Raw genomic sequence first — 20,578 nt, 5'->3', positions numbered from 1 at the left:
TCCTCGGCCAGACTCATTTTGTTGTCTGCTGCTCAGTACACCACTGGTTTCTTTTTCAGGACATTCCAGATTGTTGTATTGGCCGCATGTAATCATTCGCCTCTGGTTTTCCCTCTTTTCTCAGCTTCAAAATGGCTTACTTTACTCCCATAGACAGCTCTCTGGTCTTTATGTTGTTTTATCCTTTTTAACAACAAATGCAGTTTTCACAAGTGAAACTGAAGGCTAAAAGCAAGAGTAATGATTTCTTGCTTGAACAATCTAACAAGGCACACCTGGGTAACGGGTTTCTTGACCCGTCAGTTACGTGTTCCAGTATTTTCTGCTTGCCTACACATTAGGTGGTCTATGTCGTTTAACACCTCTATATATGAATACCAGGAAATAAAAGCCAGTCAGCGAAAACAAATGGATTTTGTGCTTGTTTCAGATTTGTTCTTTGTGATCGCTTACTGACGCGTCAAACGTGTGCCTTTCAATAATCCTGGGACTGTGTTTCATTGGCTCAGGCACTGAACACTGAGGGGTGGATGGATGGTGAGCCCACAGACACAGAGAAGGATTTCTGGGAGATAGCAGCTCTGGAGGCCTACAATCACCTGACTGAGTGGAAGTCTCTACAGTACTGTGCTACAGTTAATATAGACAGCAGCTCCACCGTTAACCTGGACAGGATGTGGGAAGACCCGTTTTATCAGGTGGAAAGCTGATTGGTGAAAATAATTTGATTTCATTATATTGGTATATTATAGAATTACACTGTATTCGTCGTTGTACATTTCTCCATGGTACTGTCAAAAAAAAAAAGTGCCCTTTTTAACGAACCACTTGCATAATGTGTAGGCATGTCTGTACTAGAGCTGCACGATGAATGGAAGATCGATCGCGATTACGATTTCGACTGCCCACGATTCCATGAACGTGATCGACTATTATTGACATTGATATGTATTATTGATATTGACGTTTAAAGCCCGTCCTCCGCTAATAGAAAACTCCCCTACAGATCAAATCAAGCGCTTCCTACACTTACAGCCAATCACCATCGAGCGGCGCAGGGATGACGCCTTTTTGTACGCCAAAACCCGGAAACGAGTTCGCATTTTAGCACTTCCGGTTCCATCCCAAAGTCAGTGGGATTTTGGTTAAAAGCCTGAAATAAGGCCTGGACACGCTTAAAATATTTTCACGTTTTATTCTATGATATAAAATACGCCAGTATTGAAAAAGACGGTTTGCTAACTGTCACGTGATGAGGGTTTCGGACAGATGCAAGTGCAGATAAGAGCTTTACTGAAGAGAGGCCGACAAATCTAAAACGTGAGACAATAGTGTGGTCAAAAACAAGCAAAAGGTCTGGCGATCGGCAAACGGGCATAAACAAGGCTAAACAAGAATCACATAAGGGGAACAACCAGTGACGATACAGGGGCAGAGACAGGACAGAAATAATAACACATGTACATGTAGAAAGTAAACAAAGTCAAGGTCACTAAAAGAGCGCGCTGCGAGCTCCAGAGCTTTGCGCGCGGGGAAATCATGACACTGACACGTTGCTAAACGGGACTACAGACGATGTCGGGGACATTAAACGTCATCGCGCCGAACAGGAAAACACTTCGCAGATAAACTGGTTCAGGTTTGCTGTGCACAATTCCCAAAACACACGTGGATGAAGATTCCTCCACAGAGGAATTTTCCGTATTACGGGAAATGTTTTAAATAAAGTTTGGAGAAGTCGTGGGAAGCTCGGTGACGGCGACGTTGAAGTGGAGCGACCGTGGTGTAGTTCGTTTACAGCGTACGGTTAGCTGTTTATTTCTGGAGATTGTGTTTACGCTCCAAACTTCATAAACGTTGTGTTGATTTGTGAAAATGATCTTGAGGGACAGAACGTGTTAGTGTTGTAAACTTTTGTTGATCACCGAAGCGGTGTGATGAGAACTTCTGGGTTCCGGTACGAAATGACGTCATCTCTGCGTCATCGTCATCTGTACTTACATAAGCAGTGACGTGCACACGCATGACTGCTACGTACAACTGTTCACCATTGTGAATAGGGTCTGTATTCGCATCTTTGAATAACAGTACTCTGCGTGTACGAGAATTTGACATTTCGTACGTAAAGGATCGACCCGGAAACGTTTTATTTATTGTTTATTTTTAACGCAATGTAGATAAATGAGATCCCTAAGAGTATCCTCTGTAATACTATCCGACATAAATAAAGCAAAGACGTGACCCTATTTATCATAAATGTCCAACAGGAAACATACCTGCAGCACATGATGCGCAGCATGTTGAAGCAGCTGCAGCAGGGGCAGAGGGACCAGGCTCTGCTAAGCTTTGTGGATGCTGCCATGAAGGTGGAGCAACGAAAACTGGTGATGGAGACGCACTACAGTCAAGACCTCAGTCTCCTCTACATCCTGCAAGAGGACTACGATCGTGCTAAATACTACGCCAACAACTGCATGCAGGTCTTCATGCAGGTCAGTTTTGGATTTGGACAATAATAAAAGAGTTTGTGGAGCGATGAGCTTTGAGGCTGAGTGGTGGGTATCGCAACCGCTTGAAACCTCACCCGCTGATCTCCACAGTTAATCGTTATTGAGCTTCGGCCTCTATTAAAGTGTTCCGATTCCGATATCGTGAAGATCAGCCAAAAATCTTAGTTTGCGAAAGTAGCACATTATGGAAATTTGTTCAAAATCGAACTGGGCCCAGCTAAATGGATCAAGAGAGAAGGATTATGGAGTTCCAAGGTCTGGAAACGGTGAAAAAAAATCATCATCATGATGCAACGTACGGTTCATAATACGTAGGACAAAATGGAAAACCACTGCTCTATGGTGCCAGGATCAGTCCGAGCGGGCCCATCTTGCTTGCCTGAGTAGTAGGAAGGAGTATTACCTATTGACCAAGTTTAACGTTCCTCCAGCTTACAGTTTGATCTGCACGGTTTGTTTTTAGTACAGAATAATAGAAGAGGAAGAAAATCCCCAGCAAAAACAATTGGGCTCCAGCACCTTCGGTGCTTGGCCCCCTAATTAGTCATGGTTGAAGAGACACATTTAGAAGAAATTCATGAGGAGAATTCACCAAGACACCGACACGTGCTTGAGCGTGTAAGTGACTGTTAACACTCTTGTGTTGCACAGAACTACTCCAGTGTCGATCCTCTGCTGAACCGCAGTCGTCTGACCATGCTCCAGTCAGTCCAAGCTCTCACCGAGATTCAGGACTTCCTTCATTACATCACACAAGAGAGTGAGCTGTCTAATCTCCCTAAGAACGCTTCTTAAAACCGTAGTCGTATTTGTTTGCTGGTATTTAAGTTTGATTTGGACGGCTATCGCTTACACATGCTGGCTCATTTTAACCTCGTTCTCCTCTGTACCAGTCTCAGTGGGTTCTTTAAGAAGTCTGATCAAGAGGTGGACCAGTCGCTACCCCGATGCTAAAATTGACCCCATGAACGTGTGGGATGACATCATTACATCCCGGTGAGTCATCTGACCTTTGCTTGCATGTTTTGTACCAGAGCTCTTGAGAAATGGGCAAATCAGGTCTGGGCTAATTAAATGTGTGTGTCATGTAATACTATATGTATTATCTCATGTTCCAGGTGTTTCTTCCTGGATAAGATCTGGGAGAAGCTGTGCTCATCTCCTGCTAACAGTATGGAGGTGGATGGAGCTGAGGAGGACAGCACAGCAGAAGAGTTAGGAGCACTAGTGAAGGAGTGCAAGTTTAATATGAAGCTGAACATGGCAGATAGTGCCTGGAAACAGGTACTTCATCATCCTGTATTCATTCAGCGCATTACCAAAGCCCTGCTAGCCTGTTTATACCAGACGCACGTGGTGTCAATGTGACGCTGTAGGGAATTTTATTGGTGTACGTTAGGGCCTGCACAACACAATCTCTTTATGTCCTCATCTCCAACAAAATTGATAGTGTGTGCTATAGATTTCTATGGCACTTTACAGATATTTAGCTTTTTTTTTTTCTTTTTTTTACCCCCTCCTTTCATGATTATCACACCAGAACAACTTCTCCGTGGCGACCAAGCTGTTGAAAGAGCTTCACAAGGAGGCGAAGACTGAGAAAGGTCGGCTACAGCGCTGGGTGCACAGCTTCAGTCGTTTCAGCCAGCGGAAGAGCCAGAACCAGGGGCCCACTGAACAGATTAGCTCCCTGCTCAAGACTGTCCCACTGCTTGGTAGAAACTGTTCTTCTTTAATCGGTCTTTCAAATGCTTAAGTTAGAGAATCTGGCGTTCCTTGTACAGTCTAGAAACGTGTTTAACGTTGGGAATGACAAAGCCAGCTCTTAATTCCGATTTGTGTGTCTGTGTTGTGTAGAGGAGTTTGAGAAGCAGAGTGAAGGCTTCACTGGCAAGGACTTCAGAGACCAGAGGATCCTGCTGGGCACCACCTTTGACCGCTTGGCGAGCGCTGTGCACCGCAGTCACTCTGCTCTGGAGGTCCTCGGAGGAGAGAAAGCCCAGAGAGTTCTAGAACTTTCCAGGGCGTCATCCCGTGACCAGGTAGGTAGTGTTGTGTCTAGCTGAAGTTACACACTCATTCTTTATTTTCAACGTTTTAGAAAATCTCCTAGCTAATTCTCTTCAAATTTCCGCCCTTGCTTATTATTTCTTGCGCTCGGCACAAGAAATCGGACCCCACTGTCCACTTTATGTCCCTCCTGTGAAATTTTAGGTGGTGGAGGGCCTGCAGACGCGTGCCCTCGAGCTGCTACGCAGTGCTGCACACAAGGCCGAGGAAGAGGAGCAGTCGTTCAGCCAAAAGCACACGGACACATCGGGCATCGTGGAGGCCTACATGACTCTTGCTGACTTCTGTGACCGCAGACTGAGGGAGGAAGAGCAAAGAGAAGAGAGTAATTCTATGAATGCATAGCACAACGGTTCTATAATGCTTAATGATATGAACCATATTAAGGATATAAAAATGAGGGTATTCTTCCACTTGTCCTGGACCTGGGCTTCGCATTACATGCAATTCCATATTATGGGGTTTTTGTGTGTTCCGGTTTATTTGGTCAGCCTTGGGTTCTCTAGCAGCAAAATGACATTTATTTACAAGGCATATATTCAAATTCTCGTCTTCTTCGCAGTGACCAGTTCTGCCAGCGTGCAGAGTTTGCCCGCTCATGTGGTGAAGATGGTGCTAAAAGCGCTGAAGCTCAACTCGGAGGAAGCAAGGCTCAAGTTCCCTCGCTTGCTGCAGCTGGTGGAGCTCTACTCCGCAGAAACGCTGGACCTGATGGTCAAAGAGGTGGAGCTGTGGATTAAATTTAGGACTCAAAGCCCAGGGGGAAAAAAATGGCCTACAGTGTGGGGTTGTTATTTTCGGTTGATCTGAGTTTGTCATTTACGATGCAAGACCTAACGGTGGCCATGTTTTGTTTGGATAGGTTGTAAGCGTGCCCTGCTGGCAGCTGATTGGCTGGATCTGTCAGATGATGGCACTGTTGGACAAGCCAGAGGCCGTGGCGGTGCAGCACGTGGTAAAGGAGATCGCGGCGCACTATCCACAAGCACTCATCTACCCCTTCATGATAAGCAGCGAAGGATACATGTTCGAAGAGTCTGCTATCGGTCATAGGAACCAGGAGTTTGTCCATAAGTATGCTGGACTGGAATGTTAGTGCCTATGTGAATAAATAATGAAGAAAAATATTATGTGATCGTTGTAATTTGTGTGTGTGTGTGTGTGTGTTCCAGGCTGAAGACAAATCTGGAGAGAGGAGGAGTTTTTCAAGAGTTTGTTGATGCTCTTCAGCAGCTCACCAACCCCGAAATGCTCTTTAAAGTACTAAATGCTTTTAAAAATTTCTTTTGCTGTAATTGATATCCATCATACAAATGTAATCTAGAGAGGCTTCTGTTTAATCACTTTCTTTATGACACAACACTTCCTCCCTTTATTCATTCATTCATTCATTTTTCCCTCTTTGTCTGTGCTTTAAACAGCCACTGATGATTGGCTGATGGTAAAGTTCTGGATTGTAAATGATGCACAGCTTAACACAGCTTGCTTAAATCTCAAGCTTTCTGCTTTTAAAAAAAAAACACTTATCTCCAATAGTCAAAATTTGGTCTCATTGCCATTTCCGAAGTGTGAAGGAACATCAGGGATAAATGAATCTTAACTTGGGTGATAATCTGTCTACTTAGAATATTTGTTGTATTAATGACTGGAAACCTCTTCCAGTATTCAGCATGATATCTAACAATATGTCCCATAATAAACGAAACATTTTATTAACGTTATATCGCTCTTAATATGCTTAGCAGGTATTTATTTTTGTTACACAGTGCAGAATCCTGTCTAAAATTGATATTAACACGTATCCTGTTTACACTGCTGAACTGTCGATTCTTTCTTTTTTTTCTTTCATGGATTGGCAGGATTGGTGGGATGAGGTTAAGAGTCAGTTGGAGAAGCCTAACATGGACAAGAAAATGATGAGGACACTGTACGACGAAATGAGCACCTCGCTCTGCAACTCCACAGCCCCAGGAATCGGATCCTTCCGGAAAAAATTCAGCCAGGTTCTCAGCCTGAGACTATTTCCCCATTAGATATTCCAGTGCATAAGTAACTGTACACGCTGAAGTCTGTTTTTCTGTTGTTGTTTTTTTTTTTTCTCTCTAAAAGAAATTTTCCAAAGACGTGGAGAAGCTTTTTGGGTCCAATGGCTTGAAGGTATACGAGAAGCGTAAAGATAAGGAGTATCTTAATAGAGTGGACGTCCTGGTAGCATCCATGAGAGGCTTCCAGAAAGAGCCAGGGAATCTGAAGGAGTACTCACCCTGGCTCAGTAACTTCAGCACAGACGCACTCAGGAACGAGTTGGAGGTGCCAGGTTAGGAGAAAACCATCAGCTTTCTCCAATGAAACATGGTTTCAGAGAATTCCTCAAGACTAATTTGCCTCCTCACTTTAGGACAGTATGATGGAAGATCCAAGCCTCTGCCCGAGTACCATGCGAAGATTACAGGGTTTGATGAGAGGGTATGTAACAGTAGGTTATATTATTTTTCTTTGTTTAACTTTTTCTCCTGCATTAATTAATTCCCGTTAAATGAGGGGGAAAACACATTACCCTGGTCGGGTAAGTACACAGTAACGTGTAGATCCACCTTTTCCCCATGACCGTATATGTAGAGTCAGTAGTTTTAGACTCCCGTTCAGGGTGTGTTTCCCGGGATAGGCTTCAGATCCACTGCGAAGCAGTTACTTGAAAGTAATCGAGTAAAAAAACAAATTTTCATCTTTGGTCCGAAAGAGAATTTCTCTCTGTCTGTGGATATTCGCTTATCCCAGTGATGGCTGATGGTGATATTCTACAACCTACCAGATACTCACTGCTCACAATAAGCATAAACCTTGTGCTTGTGCGGTTTGTTTGGCTCGAGACCGAGCCAGTTAAGCAGTGTTTTATTTTGACTCTGCTGTGCACATGTGACTCGAGGTAAAAGTGATGACTTCCATCCGCCGTCCGAAACGTCTCATCGTGCGGGGCAACGACGAAAGGGACCACCCGTTCCTGGTGAAGGGAGGAGAGGACCTGCGGCAGGACCAGCGTATCGAGCAGCTCTTTGGTGTCATGAACATCATTCTCCATCAGGACCCAGCCTGCTCACAGCGCAGCCTGACGCTCCGTACCTACCAGGTCGTTCCAATAACCAGCAGGTAGAGGATCTGTTTCTGGACCTTCTTATATGTGGGTCACTCTAGAAGACGACGGCTTACGGGACTGTTGTTTAATGATTATGGGAAAGATTCTGGTGTGTGGGATTTGTTTCAATCCTCCTTTGTATTCCGTTGGATGATTGTCTGCTAGTGTCGGTCCATTGATTTTGATTAAAATCTTCTTTGTCGATTTTTCGTCTGCAGGATCGGTCTGATCGAGTGGATGGAAAATACCTGCACACTGAAAGACTTCCTGGCCAGCAAAACGACCAAGTAAGAGCAGAGGGACATAACCCATAACTCACATGCCGTGATTATATCCACTACTACACTTCTCTAATTCACTTCATTTCATGTTTCCGGGCCTTACTTGTTCATTTACTTCCAATCCCTATAAAAGCTATAAACCGTTTTTTGTTTTTTTCCCCCCTCCGACAGACCCTCTGAAATCCTTCTAAGCCAATTCCTTGTAAGGCGATTTTGACGCAGCGCACGTTTGTTTTGTGTTTTAGGCCCCATGAAATCTACGACGCTTGGCTAAGTAAAATCGGTGGGAAGATTGACGGACTAAGGCGATACGCTGAGACATACAAGTATGTTCTTGTTCATTTCCCTTCTACAGTGGTGCCATAATGTCCCATCTAGTCTTACTGTCTGCTGAAAATGGAAAGACCAAGTGCACATTACTGCGTGTGATGTCATTTTTACTACAGGAAGGCCGGTCGCGGAGACACCGTAAATAACTTTAAACGGATTGAACAGAGCGTACCAGAGGATCTGCTGAGGTATGCTGATGCATTATCCTCTAATTACCGTGTGATTTTATTTTGTATTGTATTGCGTGGAAAATAAAATGTACAGTGGAGCTCAGATCGAAGGATTGCAGGTGAACGTGATTTAAGTGATATGCCGAAGCTTCGACGGGTATTTTTCCGTCCCGTCCAGACGAGCTTTCGTGAAGATGAGTACGACGCCCGAGGCCTTCCTTTCGTTGCGCTCTCACTTCGCCAGCTCCCACGCGCTGCTCTGCATCAGTCACTGGCTGCTGGGTATCGGAGACCGTCACCTCTCCAACTTCATGATCAATACTGAAACAGGTGGCATGATTGGCATCGACTTCGGCCACGCTTTCGGATCGGCTACTCAGGTTCGAACGCCATTTTCACTTGAATTTCTGTCCTTGTCGAAGCTTCCTGTAGGAATCGGTCCAATTTGCTTACACGCTGCATTAGGTGTAGCTGAAACATGCCGTGTTGTATTTTTCAGTTTCTACCAGTGCCGGAGTTGATTCCCTTCCGGCTCACGCGTCAGATTGTAAGTCTGATGAAGCCCATGGCGGAGTCCGGTCTGATCCGCAGCGTGATGGTGCACTCGCTCCGGGCCTTCAGGGACGATCCTGACCTCCTCCTCAACACCATGGACGTGTTTGTCAAAGAACCTTCTCTGGACTGGAAGGTATGAGGATGTCACAAGCATTTGAGTGAACGCTTCCTGTCCCCCCCCCCATTTCTGATTACCTAACGTTCCGGGTTCAAATGTCTTTTTATTTCTTTAGAATTTTGCCCTAAAGCAGCTTAAGAAAGGAGGCACCTGGATCGAGAGTGTAGATACCAAAGAAATCAACTGGTTCCCTCTACAGAAGATCAGCTTTGCTCGCAAGAAGCTAGAGGGAGCCAATCCCTCAGTTATAACGAGGTAAGCCAGGTGCCATTACAGCGCTCTCTACAGACACTGAGGATAGTGTTTCAGTGCAATGGATTTAGCTGTTTACCTTTTGTATGCAAAAGTAATTTAATTTCAGTGGAAATCACAGCATCAGACGCTTCGCATCCCAGACTTCTCCTACAGCTTTCCAGTCAACTTTAACCTTTTACAAAATCCAGGCCGTAAATCCAATAACGAGGCAGCTTTTAGATGGATTGCAGCCGTCTTTCATAGAGCAATGGAGAAAATGTAATTGTACTCTGTTTGACACTGGACACTCAGAGGTTTGTATGAAAAGTGACTGGGGTGGGCAAAAAATGTCAGACGGGGGGGGGGGGGGGGGGGGGGTGTAAACCTTTGCACTCAGCTGTAACCCAAAACGAGCTAGGTACGAGTGTTGTACTGATTTGCGTTTGGAATCTGCCATCGCTAAAACATATATTTAAAAAGCACAAACAGGATGTTGAGTGTTTTTAGTTTTAGTAACTGATATTTTCTCCATCAGTGACGAGCTGCGTCTCGGCTTCGAGAAGGACCCGGCGTTTAAGGGCATGCAGACTGTGGCCAGAGGAACCGAGGAACACAATATCCGTGCCCGGCTTGAAGAGGCAGGGCTGAGCGTGGAAGAGCAGGTGGACTGTCTTATCGATCAGGCGACTGATCCCAATATACTTGGCAGGACCTTTCAAGGCTGGGAGGCCTGGATGTGAAGAGCTTTAATATAGCATCATATAGCGTCAATACAGATCTGTTGTACTAGAGTTCTGGAGGAATCTGTCAGAATAATTCCTGTGATTACACTGTGGCGACTTTATAATGTGATGCGTCGACATCGTTTAGACGGAATAATAACCGGTCTGCGTGTGTATTAATGTTGGGAGGGGTTGGGCTACTGGAGTTCTTTTGGCACCAAGATCAGAAATGTGGAATGTTTATCATTGCTTATTAATTTGGGAGCTCTATTCATCAACCCCACACACATATAGCACTCTGTCAAGAGAGTCAAGTGTGTGTGGAGAGAGGAGGAGGTTACCAACATGCATCTTACATATAAATGCTCACATTAAACCATTAATCAGCACGGAAAAGGTTCATCTCATGTTCCCTGGGCTGGACAACCTGACGCCGGTCACATACACTTGCAAATCCTCATTCCCCATCTTTAATCACAAGCGTATTAAAAGAGCTCGAACGGTTACCTTTAGTGGGATTGGGACTACTTTGGTTCTCAGTCTGAGAGATCAGGGGTCTCTATCTCTAAATACAAACACAACGTTCAGAAATTGACACTCAATATTTTGCTAGCTCCTTTATGCAAGAACTAATCATGCCTAGCTGTCCAGATTACTCTGGGTCCCTAAAATAAGAGGACTAGGTTTAAAACAAATAACTATTTCTTTCATTGTTGTGTGGTCATTCATTATTTAAAAATATTTGCAAAAGCAGCATTTGCCTTGAATGATGGACGGATATATCTATCTATCTATCTATCTATATACACACACAGTGGTGCTTGAAAGTTTGTGAACTCTGCATAGATATGACCTAAAACATCAGAGTCCTAAAACTAGACAAACAAGAACCCAAGTAAACAAATATATTGTAGTTGTATATTGAGGGGAATGAGCCAATAGTACAGATCTGTGAGTGGCAAAGTATGTGAACTTGTAGGCGTCCACCATCAGGAGAATGCCACTACTCTCCAAAAAGAACACTGCTGCATATCTGCAGTTTGGTGTCATGAACAGTCACGCCAGAAGGTTCATGGGAAAAAATGTTTTGCAGACCGATGAGACCAAATGAGAAGCATTATGTTTGTTGAATGGAAAACACTGCGGTCCAGCATAAGAACCTTATCCTATCTGTGAAATGTGGTGGTGGTGGTAGTATCATGGTTTGGGTGTGTTTCGCTGCATCTGGGCCAGGACGGCTTGCCGTCATTGATGGAACAATGAATTCTGAGGTATACCATGGAATTCTGAAGTAAAACATCAGGACATCTGTCCATGAACTGAGTCTGAAGAGAAAGTGGGTCATGCAGCAAGACAACAATCCTAATCACAAGTCATCCTACCAAAGAACAGTTAAAGAAGAATAAGAATGTTTTGGAATGGCGAAGTCAACGTCCTGACCGTAATCCACTAGAAATGTCGTGGAAGGACCTAAAGAAAGCAGTTCACGTGAGGAAACCCAAAAACATCCCAGAGTTGAAGCTGTTCTGTACTGAGGAACGGGCTGAAATTCCTCCAAGCCGATGTGCAGGACCGATCAACAGTTACCCCGAACGTTTAGTCGCAGTTATTGCTGCACTAGGAGGATCACACCAGATACTGAAAACAAAGGTTCACATACTTTTGCCACTCACGGATATGTAATATTAGATCACTTTCCTCAACAAATAAATGACCAAGTATAATATTTTTGTCTCATTAGTTTAACCGAGTTCCCGTTATCTACTTTTAGGATTTGTGTGAAAATCTGTTGGTCGTATTTCTGCAGAAAATTCTAAAGTGTTTACAAACAGCACTGTACAGTACACACGTTTCATGACCGCAGTGTTCAGGATATATCTGCCATTTCCTCTTAACCCAGATCGAATTGTGCTAAAAGTTCACCATTTCTACAATTGTACTACCAAGAAGGCTAAAGGCATGATTGGGTTTGATAAAAATATATTCATATTTCTCAAAGGCTTTGGATTTGAGCAAAATATTAAGTGTGTTGTGCAGGTACCATAAGGTCACGGAAAGAGATTACATAGAGACAAGGGTACAGGTCAAGGAATGAGAAGTTAATACATAAAGCACCCTATATTCATCTCATATATATATACACACACACACACACACACATTCTACAAACCAGTAAAATCATTACAAGGCATCAGACTGTGCATAGCATATAGATACAAAACAGTCGAACGCAATACTGAAGGCTGTAGTGTTATGCAGCACACTGAATGTTTCGACTTTTTTTTTTTTTCTTTTTTTTTTCAAGTTTACATTTTAGGCCTCCAGCCACCAATAAACTGCATGAGTTTTTTCACCTGTAGTTTGCTTAACTTAAAATCCTCAGACAGAATCTCTTCTGTTAGCTGCAAGAGCAAATTACCATCGATTTTCTCTCGAACAAACAACCCAACTATGTCCTCAGACATACCGATGAAACGTAGTGACTTGGACACCTCTTCGATGGACAGGCCTGAGAGGTTGTTTGGCGGCTGCCACTGTAACTCTGCAGCAGAAGGACAGGACGGTGCAGGTCCCTGGTTCACTCTGTCCACCTGATGTGTAGTGTCGACGCCTGCAACATCTGCTGATGCACATTCCTTGTCTTTCTTTGCGTCACTGGGTTTTGGGGTTCTTGGTGGTAAGATAGGGCACGATCTGCTTTGTTTAGTGTTACATTCCTCAATAGGTTTGTCTCTGTAGATATCCAGAGTATAACTAGACGATTTTGTACAAACCTGGGCAGGCTGTTCGGTCTTTGTGGATGTAGTGCTCCTACCTCCTCTGTCAAAGTCAAAGAGGCCCGAGGAACAAGTCTTAGGGGTGCCAAGGGTTCTTTTCCTCGGGTAGCTGGAGTAACTACGGCAATGTACTGATGAGAAGTCCTCGGTTTTGTGGAAATCGGGCCCACAGAAGTCATTTGGCCAGGAGAGACGGGTGAGCGCAGTGTCCGTGGAGGGACTGAGGCAGGGGGGAGGCTTGGGACTTTTGTTGGCATCTGTTCGAATCCAGTTGCACGGGTAACACGCATGGTTCTGCTCCTCCATCTCTTTTGAGGACTCGCTCTCTCCTCCTCTGCAGAAATGAATACCCAAAAAGTTCAATTAGAAAAACTTTATAAAACAAAAACAACCCAGTCCCGAGAAGTAGATAATAACCGATGTGATTAGTACTCACATGTTGTGCAGACCAGAGGAGTAGAAGGACAGCGTTGGGCTTGGGGAACGTGTGTCTGGCTGCCTTGGCTTTGTGGGCGGATATGGCACTGGGATGCTGCCGGAGCTCAGGGCTGTCTGTTTGGAACTCCTCGGAGGAATTGGAGGAGCATTTAACAACCGACACTCCTCCTTCACCTGTGGAGATCAGGGTTGAGATCAAGTCATAGCGGGGTGAAAATAAAAAGTTAAACAAATCATTTTTTTGTGCTAAAAGAACTCGACTTAAATTCAATGGGTCAAAATGATCTGTGACTGAAAAGTCACAGTAAAGAAATCTTTTTAAGATGGAGTAAACATCTGTGACCATCACACACTTAAGAAGTTTATTTGAATAGATTTTGATACCACTTCTGACGTAATAGGTTTCATGATCTTTTGTGACTGCCCAATTCTACAGCTGGAACCTAGACCTTCAGAGAATTGGCAGCGAGTCTCTTCTAACCAGGGGTGAAAAGTGAAAGGGGGGTTGGTTGGCTTGCTTGTGAATGAGAATTGTCCAAGTTGGAAGACCCGGTGCATTAACCTGCCAGGGAGCTGAGATCATACTGGTCTCTAACTCAACTTCTCCACATCCTTCCCTTCCGCTCGTATTCGTTGGCATAAAACTGCTAAGTTTCCCCAAAGCTAAAAGCTGGAGGGTTGGGTGTGACTACCAGGTAATTACGTCAGTTATGATACATCGATTCCCCCACCCCATACCATGTAAAGCGCTTTGAGTGCCTAGAAAAACGCTATATAAATGTAACTAACAGGTTTATCTGATCTTTCTAATATATTATCATTTCTATAGTAACGGCTCGTTCAAATTCATTTATTATCCAATAATTAATGGATGTAGAAAATTATTTAACAACAATGAACGCCACTTTCTGTAAGGAATCATTTCGTTAATACGTTAAACATCGTTCGGTGTCTGCGCTTTGAGGTAAAGCCATTCCTTTAGGTTTTCCACCGTGCGAGCAGGATGTTCTGCTTTGCTGTTACGAACTGCGTCTGATTCGCTGGTGAGGGAACGACTGTTTATAGCTATTATAACAAAAGACAACAGAACGTCCCTCAACAATAAAGGTAACTAAAACGGATAAAAAGTAGGGCAAGTTGTTCTTTAATAAACAAAAATAAATTAGCGTTTGCAAATCGCTGTGGTTTGTTTTCCTATAGCTGCATGCCTTTTCCTGTTTTATTCCTTACTTAAACCAACATCCTGCAATGCTAACATGTTGGGACTTGTCTTTAAGCCGTAATTTGCCTAGTAACTGTCTTTGGGGTTCCCCCCCCCTTAGTGACTTACAAAAGTCGAGTGAAGTTGACACTTTACATCATGAATGTCAGTGTGTGTATTTTGCCAACACTAAAAGCATTAGGCACTAGAATGTCCTTGTAACCAACTCCATACTCCAAATGTTGTCCCATATATTAGAAATATTTATAAGGGATAAGACGACAGTATCACAAAACATGATCAAAGGATATCGCCACATGCCTGTATTTACTGTTACACGGCCTTCGTTTTTATTTAAAACAAAAAAAAACAACAATACTCACAGCTTCAGATTTTGGAGGCACAGGGGGTGGAGGTAGATTGATATCAGCACTGAGGAAGGCAGCACTTGTAGAGCCCACACTGGGGTATTGCAGGCCAGACAGGCAGCTGGAGATACTAGCGTTTCCTCGGACGGCCTCGTTGTGCTCGTGTACAGGACTGTGTGTCTGTGTGTGGTCCAGCCACAGTTCCTCGTATGGCAGATCCGCTTTGCAAGGACCAGATGAACTGTCTAGCAGCTCTGGAAATGGATAATCCGCATCTGGTGCTTCCGGAGGCACAAACTCCCCGTAGAGACTAACGCAGCCCTGCAGGTTCACCTCGCTGTTGCCATGCAGATTGTTCCCATAGACGCAGACGGACAGTCGGTGGAATGACTGCGTGAGCTCGTCCCGGGCTGAGCTAAGTGAACTGGGCAGGTGGGCAGGGCAGCCATTGGTACCAACTCCACCTCCGTTTCCAGACCCAGCTGCACATCCTGATCCACCGGTGCCTTTCTTGGGACTCTTGGCGTCCTCGGGCCAGTCGGCCCTCACGTCACGCACTGCTCTCGAGTAGTTGTCGATATCGAACTGTTCCTGGCAGTATGCGAACCAGCGATGAACTACGCTTTCCAGCCATGCCTCTCCATGCAGCAGGCCTTCAGGCACCAGCAAGCGAGGCATCGCCGTGGCAACGTGCAAGGGAAAGTGTACAGGCAGCACAGCATTGGGGCGGAGCACACAGCACACCACCACCGTCTTGGTACGCACATTGACGAGCTTGTAGCGGTGACCCTCTCTGATCGGGTGCAGGTCGTGCGGGTTGCGCGGTGGACACGCGGGTACGGTCACGTTGACGGGCAGCCGCGTCTTCTCCACTATGGCACGGATGCTGTGCTCGCCTTCCTGCATCTGCAGCTCCAACGGCGAGCATGTGCTGAAGCGGCCACGGCACTGGAATGGCAGGCTCACGCTCTCATTAGTGCGGTGGTTCATACAGATCAAGCACGGCATCTTGCCCCGTCCTGGCCGACCGATCGAGTTCAGCTTTCCGATGCGCCTGAGGATGGTGTTGAGGCGTGATTTCTCTCGTGACGTTTTTGCATACAGGATCTCAGCTTGGCCCATGAGCGTTAACTCGTCGCCGGTGTTCAGGGTGATGTTGTACACCTCCGTGTCCTCGTTGCACTCTCCTGATGCCATCTGTCGGGGGACATGATAGCTTTAGCAACAGAACGCCAGTTGTCTTTAACTTCCTTTCAAACATCATCTACATAAACGTAGGCATTCAAAATATTTTTTCTATCAGCAGGAATTAAAAGCCAACCACAGACAACACAAATCTAACCTTTCACTCTAAGACAAAGGGACTTTGCAGTCTGGACAAGGCAATGGCTTTGTGAATTCAGCTCTGAGGACAATCAACATTTTGTTTCAGATTCAATGGGCCACTGGCTCGGTTTTAGAATGCTGCCAGTCAAGGTTGGGGATTAACAGAACACCAAATAAACGATTACATATTATACACTTAATATTAAAAAAAAAAAAAAAAAAAATAGGGAACATGTACTTTGGCATGGCAATGATCGAGATTAGAAACTATGCTACCAGAAAGGGAATAATAGCACCGTGTAGCCAGAAAAAGAAAAACCCATACCTTAACATTGAATGTTATTTCCTCCATGACATAAACTCGTTCAGGAAAAGCTTTGGCGACTTCCTCCACGCTGTTGAAGTACTGCACCGGTTCTTTAATATCCCGGTCCTGCTCCAGAAGTTTGAATTGACCTGCCCGATTAAAGAAAATCTAATTACATTAGATAGAAATTTCTTTTCAGATTCTGAAATAAACCCTCACTGTCTCCTATTCTGCTCCGACAAACCCAAGTATCGGGTCGATAAGCTTTCTGAAGTAGTGCTTCATTGCTTCAACTTTTCACTGCAGAGTCTTCCAGGCTTGTAGAAGTCATGGAGCAAGTAGCTTCTGGATTGCTGCGATCACATTAATATTGACTTTGTGAAGATATGAACAAAATGAAAACCGAGTGCGTGTTTAGTGAGTATTTTGGTCACGTTTCTGACAGACATCCTGAGACTGCAAACAATCTTCCTCCTCGTCATCCCCCCCCCCCAAAAAAAAACAAAAACTGAGACAAGATTAAACTCACTAAGCATGACTCGTTATATCAGATTGAGTGCCTCCAAGACACTGCATGTGAAAATGTACTTTAAAGAATACACTAACACTTAACTTTTGATAAAAGATCAGCTACATAAATACTTTACAGAAGAATGCAGTGCATTTATAAAGAGTGCAAAGTTACACAGCACTACTTGGGTTAACGTCATCTCTAAATATTGAACAAAAGATTTTTTTTAAACCACATTTAATTATATTACAGAATTAAGAGAAACTTGAATACATCAATCAATCATTACATTTTCTTTCCTAAGCATTTAAGTGGTCTAACATCCTTCTCAGTATGGTGACATCAATACAGCGAGGGCAATTAGATAATTGCCTGCCAGCATAAAACTGATGAGAAATGCTGCAGTCTAGATAGAAAGACCTGCTTATCCGGTTCCTCGTTTATTTCTCTCTTTTTCTTTTAACTCTTTGTGAATAATACACCATAAACCTTGTTTCATATCTCAATTCGTTCCACAGCAGAAGGGATTAACACAGTTAAGAGTCACAGACAGAGAGAGCAAGAGCAAAAAGCACAGTACAGCACATAGCCTCACCCTCATAATGGACTGGGATCTCGATTTTCGGTCCAATGACATAATGGCCCTCCTCCAGGCTATGGGCGGTGATCGTAGTCCACTGCCGACACGAATGAATCAAAAGGTAGTCCTTTTCTCTTAGCCCTTCCACCGATTCCCCTGGAGAGAAAGACAGGCCTATCACTTTATCTACATCAACATGGAAATGAGATACTATCGGATCAGCACCGGACGTTAGTAAGAACAGAGGCCGTATAGTATGTTTAAAGACATCATCTTAATATAAAAAGGTATGTGGCAGTATATCACACGTACACTGTAACCGAGAGCTATGTGGGCTTTATTACAGTCATTAGCTAGCCAGTAGGGATGGAAAAAAAAAACGAAAAAAAAAAAAAAAAACGAAGAATTGATTCTTAGACGCGTCACGCCTTGCTACACAAGTAATCTGACCTTTACGTAGGCTTATGCATCATTTATTTCCCATTACGGCAGAGAATTTTCAACAAAAAAAGATTCCTTTTCAATTATAAAACAATAGCAACTTATTTTTATATGATTCTCTCCCTGCTCTTACGGTTATCAGAAATGATTAGTGGTGGATTCACTCATACATTCAGAAACCAGGGTCGTAGTGCTAATACACCCTGGATATGATGCCAGTCCATTGCAGGGAGCCCCACACACACACACACACACACACACAGTGAGGGGTAAATTTATGTTTTATCCAGTCCACCTTCTGGCATGTTTTTAGGAGGTGTGAAACAACCAATGCGGACATGGGGAGAACACGAACAGAAACTCCACACGGAGGTCAAGATCAGACCCGGGAAGCGTGAGGTCGCAACGCTACCTGCTACACCACCTGTGGTATAATCTAATTTTATTTGTATAGTACTCCGTCCCCCAGCTTTACAGAAATCTGTATGTAGATCCTCAGATTCCTATAAGCCTATGAGGTGACGGTGGTAAGGGGAAAACTCCCCGAGACGACACGTTTCTGGGACGTACAAATCTTTCACACGCATCCACAGCAATTCTTTCTCAGACAAAATTGTTTTATAGTTAAAAGCCAGTCTGCTCAAATTATTACCTCAAAAGCTAAAGACACCCTTTGGGAAGTAGTTAAAAATGCAATGGCATTTAACATCATTTAATAATTACATATATTTTACATGTAAACATGCTGTTTTATTTCTAAATCAAACCCAAAAGAAATTCTTTGTGGTCTCTAAATAAGCCTAAATATGTCAAGGACAGTGAGGTGCCACTGACTAGCTAGTCTGAGGCCCTAGCTAATGATTAAACTCTTGTGTGTATGCGGGTGGGTGTGTGTGTGTGTGTGTGTCTTCTCACATAACAGAACACGCCAGTGTGTTTTGTCCTAAATACCATGTCTCCCAAGCCACATTACACGCACATTAATTCAGCATAACTCATATTCCAGTGCAGACTCGGGCTATTTCACTATATTTAGAGTCAGTGGGTAAAAATAAAGAAACTTCCCGCTATGTAAACTGTACCACAGTCACTCTTAACAGTTCCTGGACCTATCAATAAGGCCACAAAAGCTTTACACAGGTTCTGTGATTAGCGAGCTAACAACGTCTTATACATGAAGGACAGTAGTGAAGCAGGGCATGGATTAAGTATTCGGGGGGGGGGGGGTTGTTTGTTTGTTTGTTTGTTTAATTGTGTCCAGCTCGCTTATGTCCCGGAGTTGTTCCACTGTTCGCCCTGAGGTATCTAACCAAGTCCTTGCTCAGTTTGAAACAGTAGACTGTTCGCAGCTAGGCTAGCTCGCAGGAGGCATGTGAACGCTTTCATTTCGGAGGTTAGCTAGCACAAACAACACCAGGGAATAAACTACCATTAAACCCTGCTGATGTGTTATCCAAAAGATACCCAGGTGTATACCCAGGCGGGGGGGGGGGGGAGAAAAGAACTAGCTAGATAGCAAGCTAATGCTAGCGTTAGTTAGCTAGCTGCCTGGCTAATTGTTGGAATTCCATCCGAGTAACATTGTCACCCACGCGCCCCAGTGCTGAGGAGGACGGAGTTCATACTCGAGCAAACTAATAAACACAAATACATACATCAATAAATAAATACCACCGCTGAGAAGACGTACTGAAAGACAAACGTTAGTATTTGTGTGTGTTTTTTTGTTTTTTTTAATTATTTTTTACTAAATGAAAGCTTACCGCTGTCCAGTTGTACAATCTGGGGCAGTCTGTAGGCGCTCACCAGTCGGTCCAGAGGCAGAGTAGTCGTGCTCCATGTTACATCTTTTAAACTGTTGTAGAGCATAGAGCCGAGGTCCATGTTAGCTCGCTAACACACCCGCGTCCTCAACCCTCCGCCACATTCATCAGCACCCACAGCGGCTCGGTCATGGAGGAAACGCTTCGTTACGCGCTCCTTTGTTTACTTAAACACGCTCATGGTCTTGCAGTGAAGCCATGTCAGCCCGACTGTATGTTTACACTGACAGGAAATGCCATGTATCCCTGACCATAGACATCCGAGCGCTGCAGAGGCCATTTCCTCTTCCCAGCTACGCCATGACGTTACCCAGGCAACCATCGCCGTGTAACCTGATTGGTCCAGCCGGAAAATCAAAGGCCCAACCCACGATATGTTACACACGGTACAATATATGTCACGGTGGAGTACGATATCGGTATACTATTAACAGATGACATAAAATTCGAAGTCTAGTATAATAGGTGCCGTGGCATTTTCACACATTAGATAGATAGATACACTCTATAGCCAAAAGTTTTCCGGACACCTGACCATCACACCCCTTATGTGGCAATAGTTTTGGCCCACATACAGTCTTTGCATGCTGTAGCATTACAATTTATCTATATTATCCATTCATCCATCCATCCATCTATCCATTTTCTGTACCGTTTATCCTACACAGGATCACAGGGAGCCT

The 20,578-nt window shown here is 44.2% G+C and overlaps 2 protein-coding genes across 2 annotated transcripts in view; one reads left to right on the top strand and one right to left on the bottom strand.

The window, feature by feature from the left end:
* Positions 1-12,476, top strand: part of prkdc (protein kinase, DNA-activated, catalytic subunit) — a 45,915-nt gene extending 33,439 nt beyond the window's left edge. The window contains exons 65-86 of the mRNA XM_017472948.3: positions 510-698; positions 2,268-2,492; positions 3,162-3,270; positions 3,404-3,506; positions 3,629-3,794; positions 4,051-4,225; positions 4,368-4,552; positions 4,725-4,905; positions 5,143-5,303; positions 5,443-5,654; positions 5,753-5,840; positions 6,440-6,583; positions 6,690-6,897; positions 6,979-7,046; positions 7,507-7,727; positions 7,932-8,000; positions 8,240-8,320; positions 8,441-8,512; positions 8,673-8,874; positions 8,994-9,182; positions 9,283-9,422; positions 9,937-12,476. Coding sequence (XP_017328437.1) covers positions 510-698; positions 2,268-2,492; positions 3,162-3,270; positions 3,404-3,506; positions 3,629-3,794; positions 4,051-4,225; positions 4,368-4,552; positions 4,725-4,905; positions 5,143-5,303; positions 5,443-5,654; positions 5,753-5,840; positions 6,440-6,583; positions 6,690-6,897; positions 6,979-7,046; positions 7,507-7,727; positions 7,932-8,000; positions 8,240-8,320; positions 8,441-8,512; positions 8,673-8,874; positions 8,994-9,182; positions 9,283-9,422; positions 9,937-10,141 — 3,393 coding nt within the window. The 3' untranslated portion in view covers positions 10,142-12,476. The remainder of the gene's footprint in view (positions 1-509; positions 699-2,267; positions 2,493-3,161; positions 3,271-3,403; positions 3,507-3,628; positions 3,795-4,050; positions 4,226-4,367; positions 4,553-4,724; positions 4,906-5,142; positions 5,304-5,442; positions 5,655-5,752; positions 5,841-6,439; positions 6,584-6,689; positions 6,898-6,978; positions 7,047-7,506; positions 7,728-7,931; positions 8,001-8,239; positions 8,321-8,440; positions 8,513-8,672; positions 8,875-8,993; positions 9,183-9,282; positions 9,423-9,936) is intronic.
* On the bottom strand, positions 12,087-20,194 carry garem (GRB2 associated, regulator of MAPK1). The gene is made up of 6 exons (XM_017472946.3): positions 19,836-20,194; positions 17,647-17,787; positions 16,559-16,689; positions 14,923-16,104; positions 13,337-13,512; positions 12,087-13,234 (listed from the first exon to the last, which is right to left on the bottom strand). The coding sequence occupies exons 1-6, from the start codon at positions 19,954-19,956 to the stop codon at positions 12,430-12,432; spliced, it is 2,556 nt and encodes an 851-aa protein (XP_017328435.1). The 5' UTR covers positions 19,957-20,194; the 3' UTR covers positions 12,087-12,429.
* Between the last annotated feature and the right edge of the window lie 384 nt (positions 20,195-20,578).

Source organism: Ictalurus punctatus, chromosome 7 (genome assembly GCF_001660625.3).
Source record: "Ictalurus punctatus breed USDA103 chromosome 7, Coco_2.0, whole genome shotgun sequence".
NCBI lineage: Eukaryota > Metazoa > Chordata > Actinopteri > Siluriformes > Ictaluridae > Ictalurus > Ictalurus punctatus.
The sequence above is the reverse complement of the archived record's forward strand: the minus strand, read 5'-3'. Positions and strand labels throughout refer to the sequence as shown.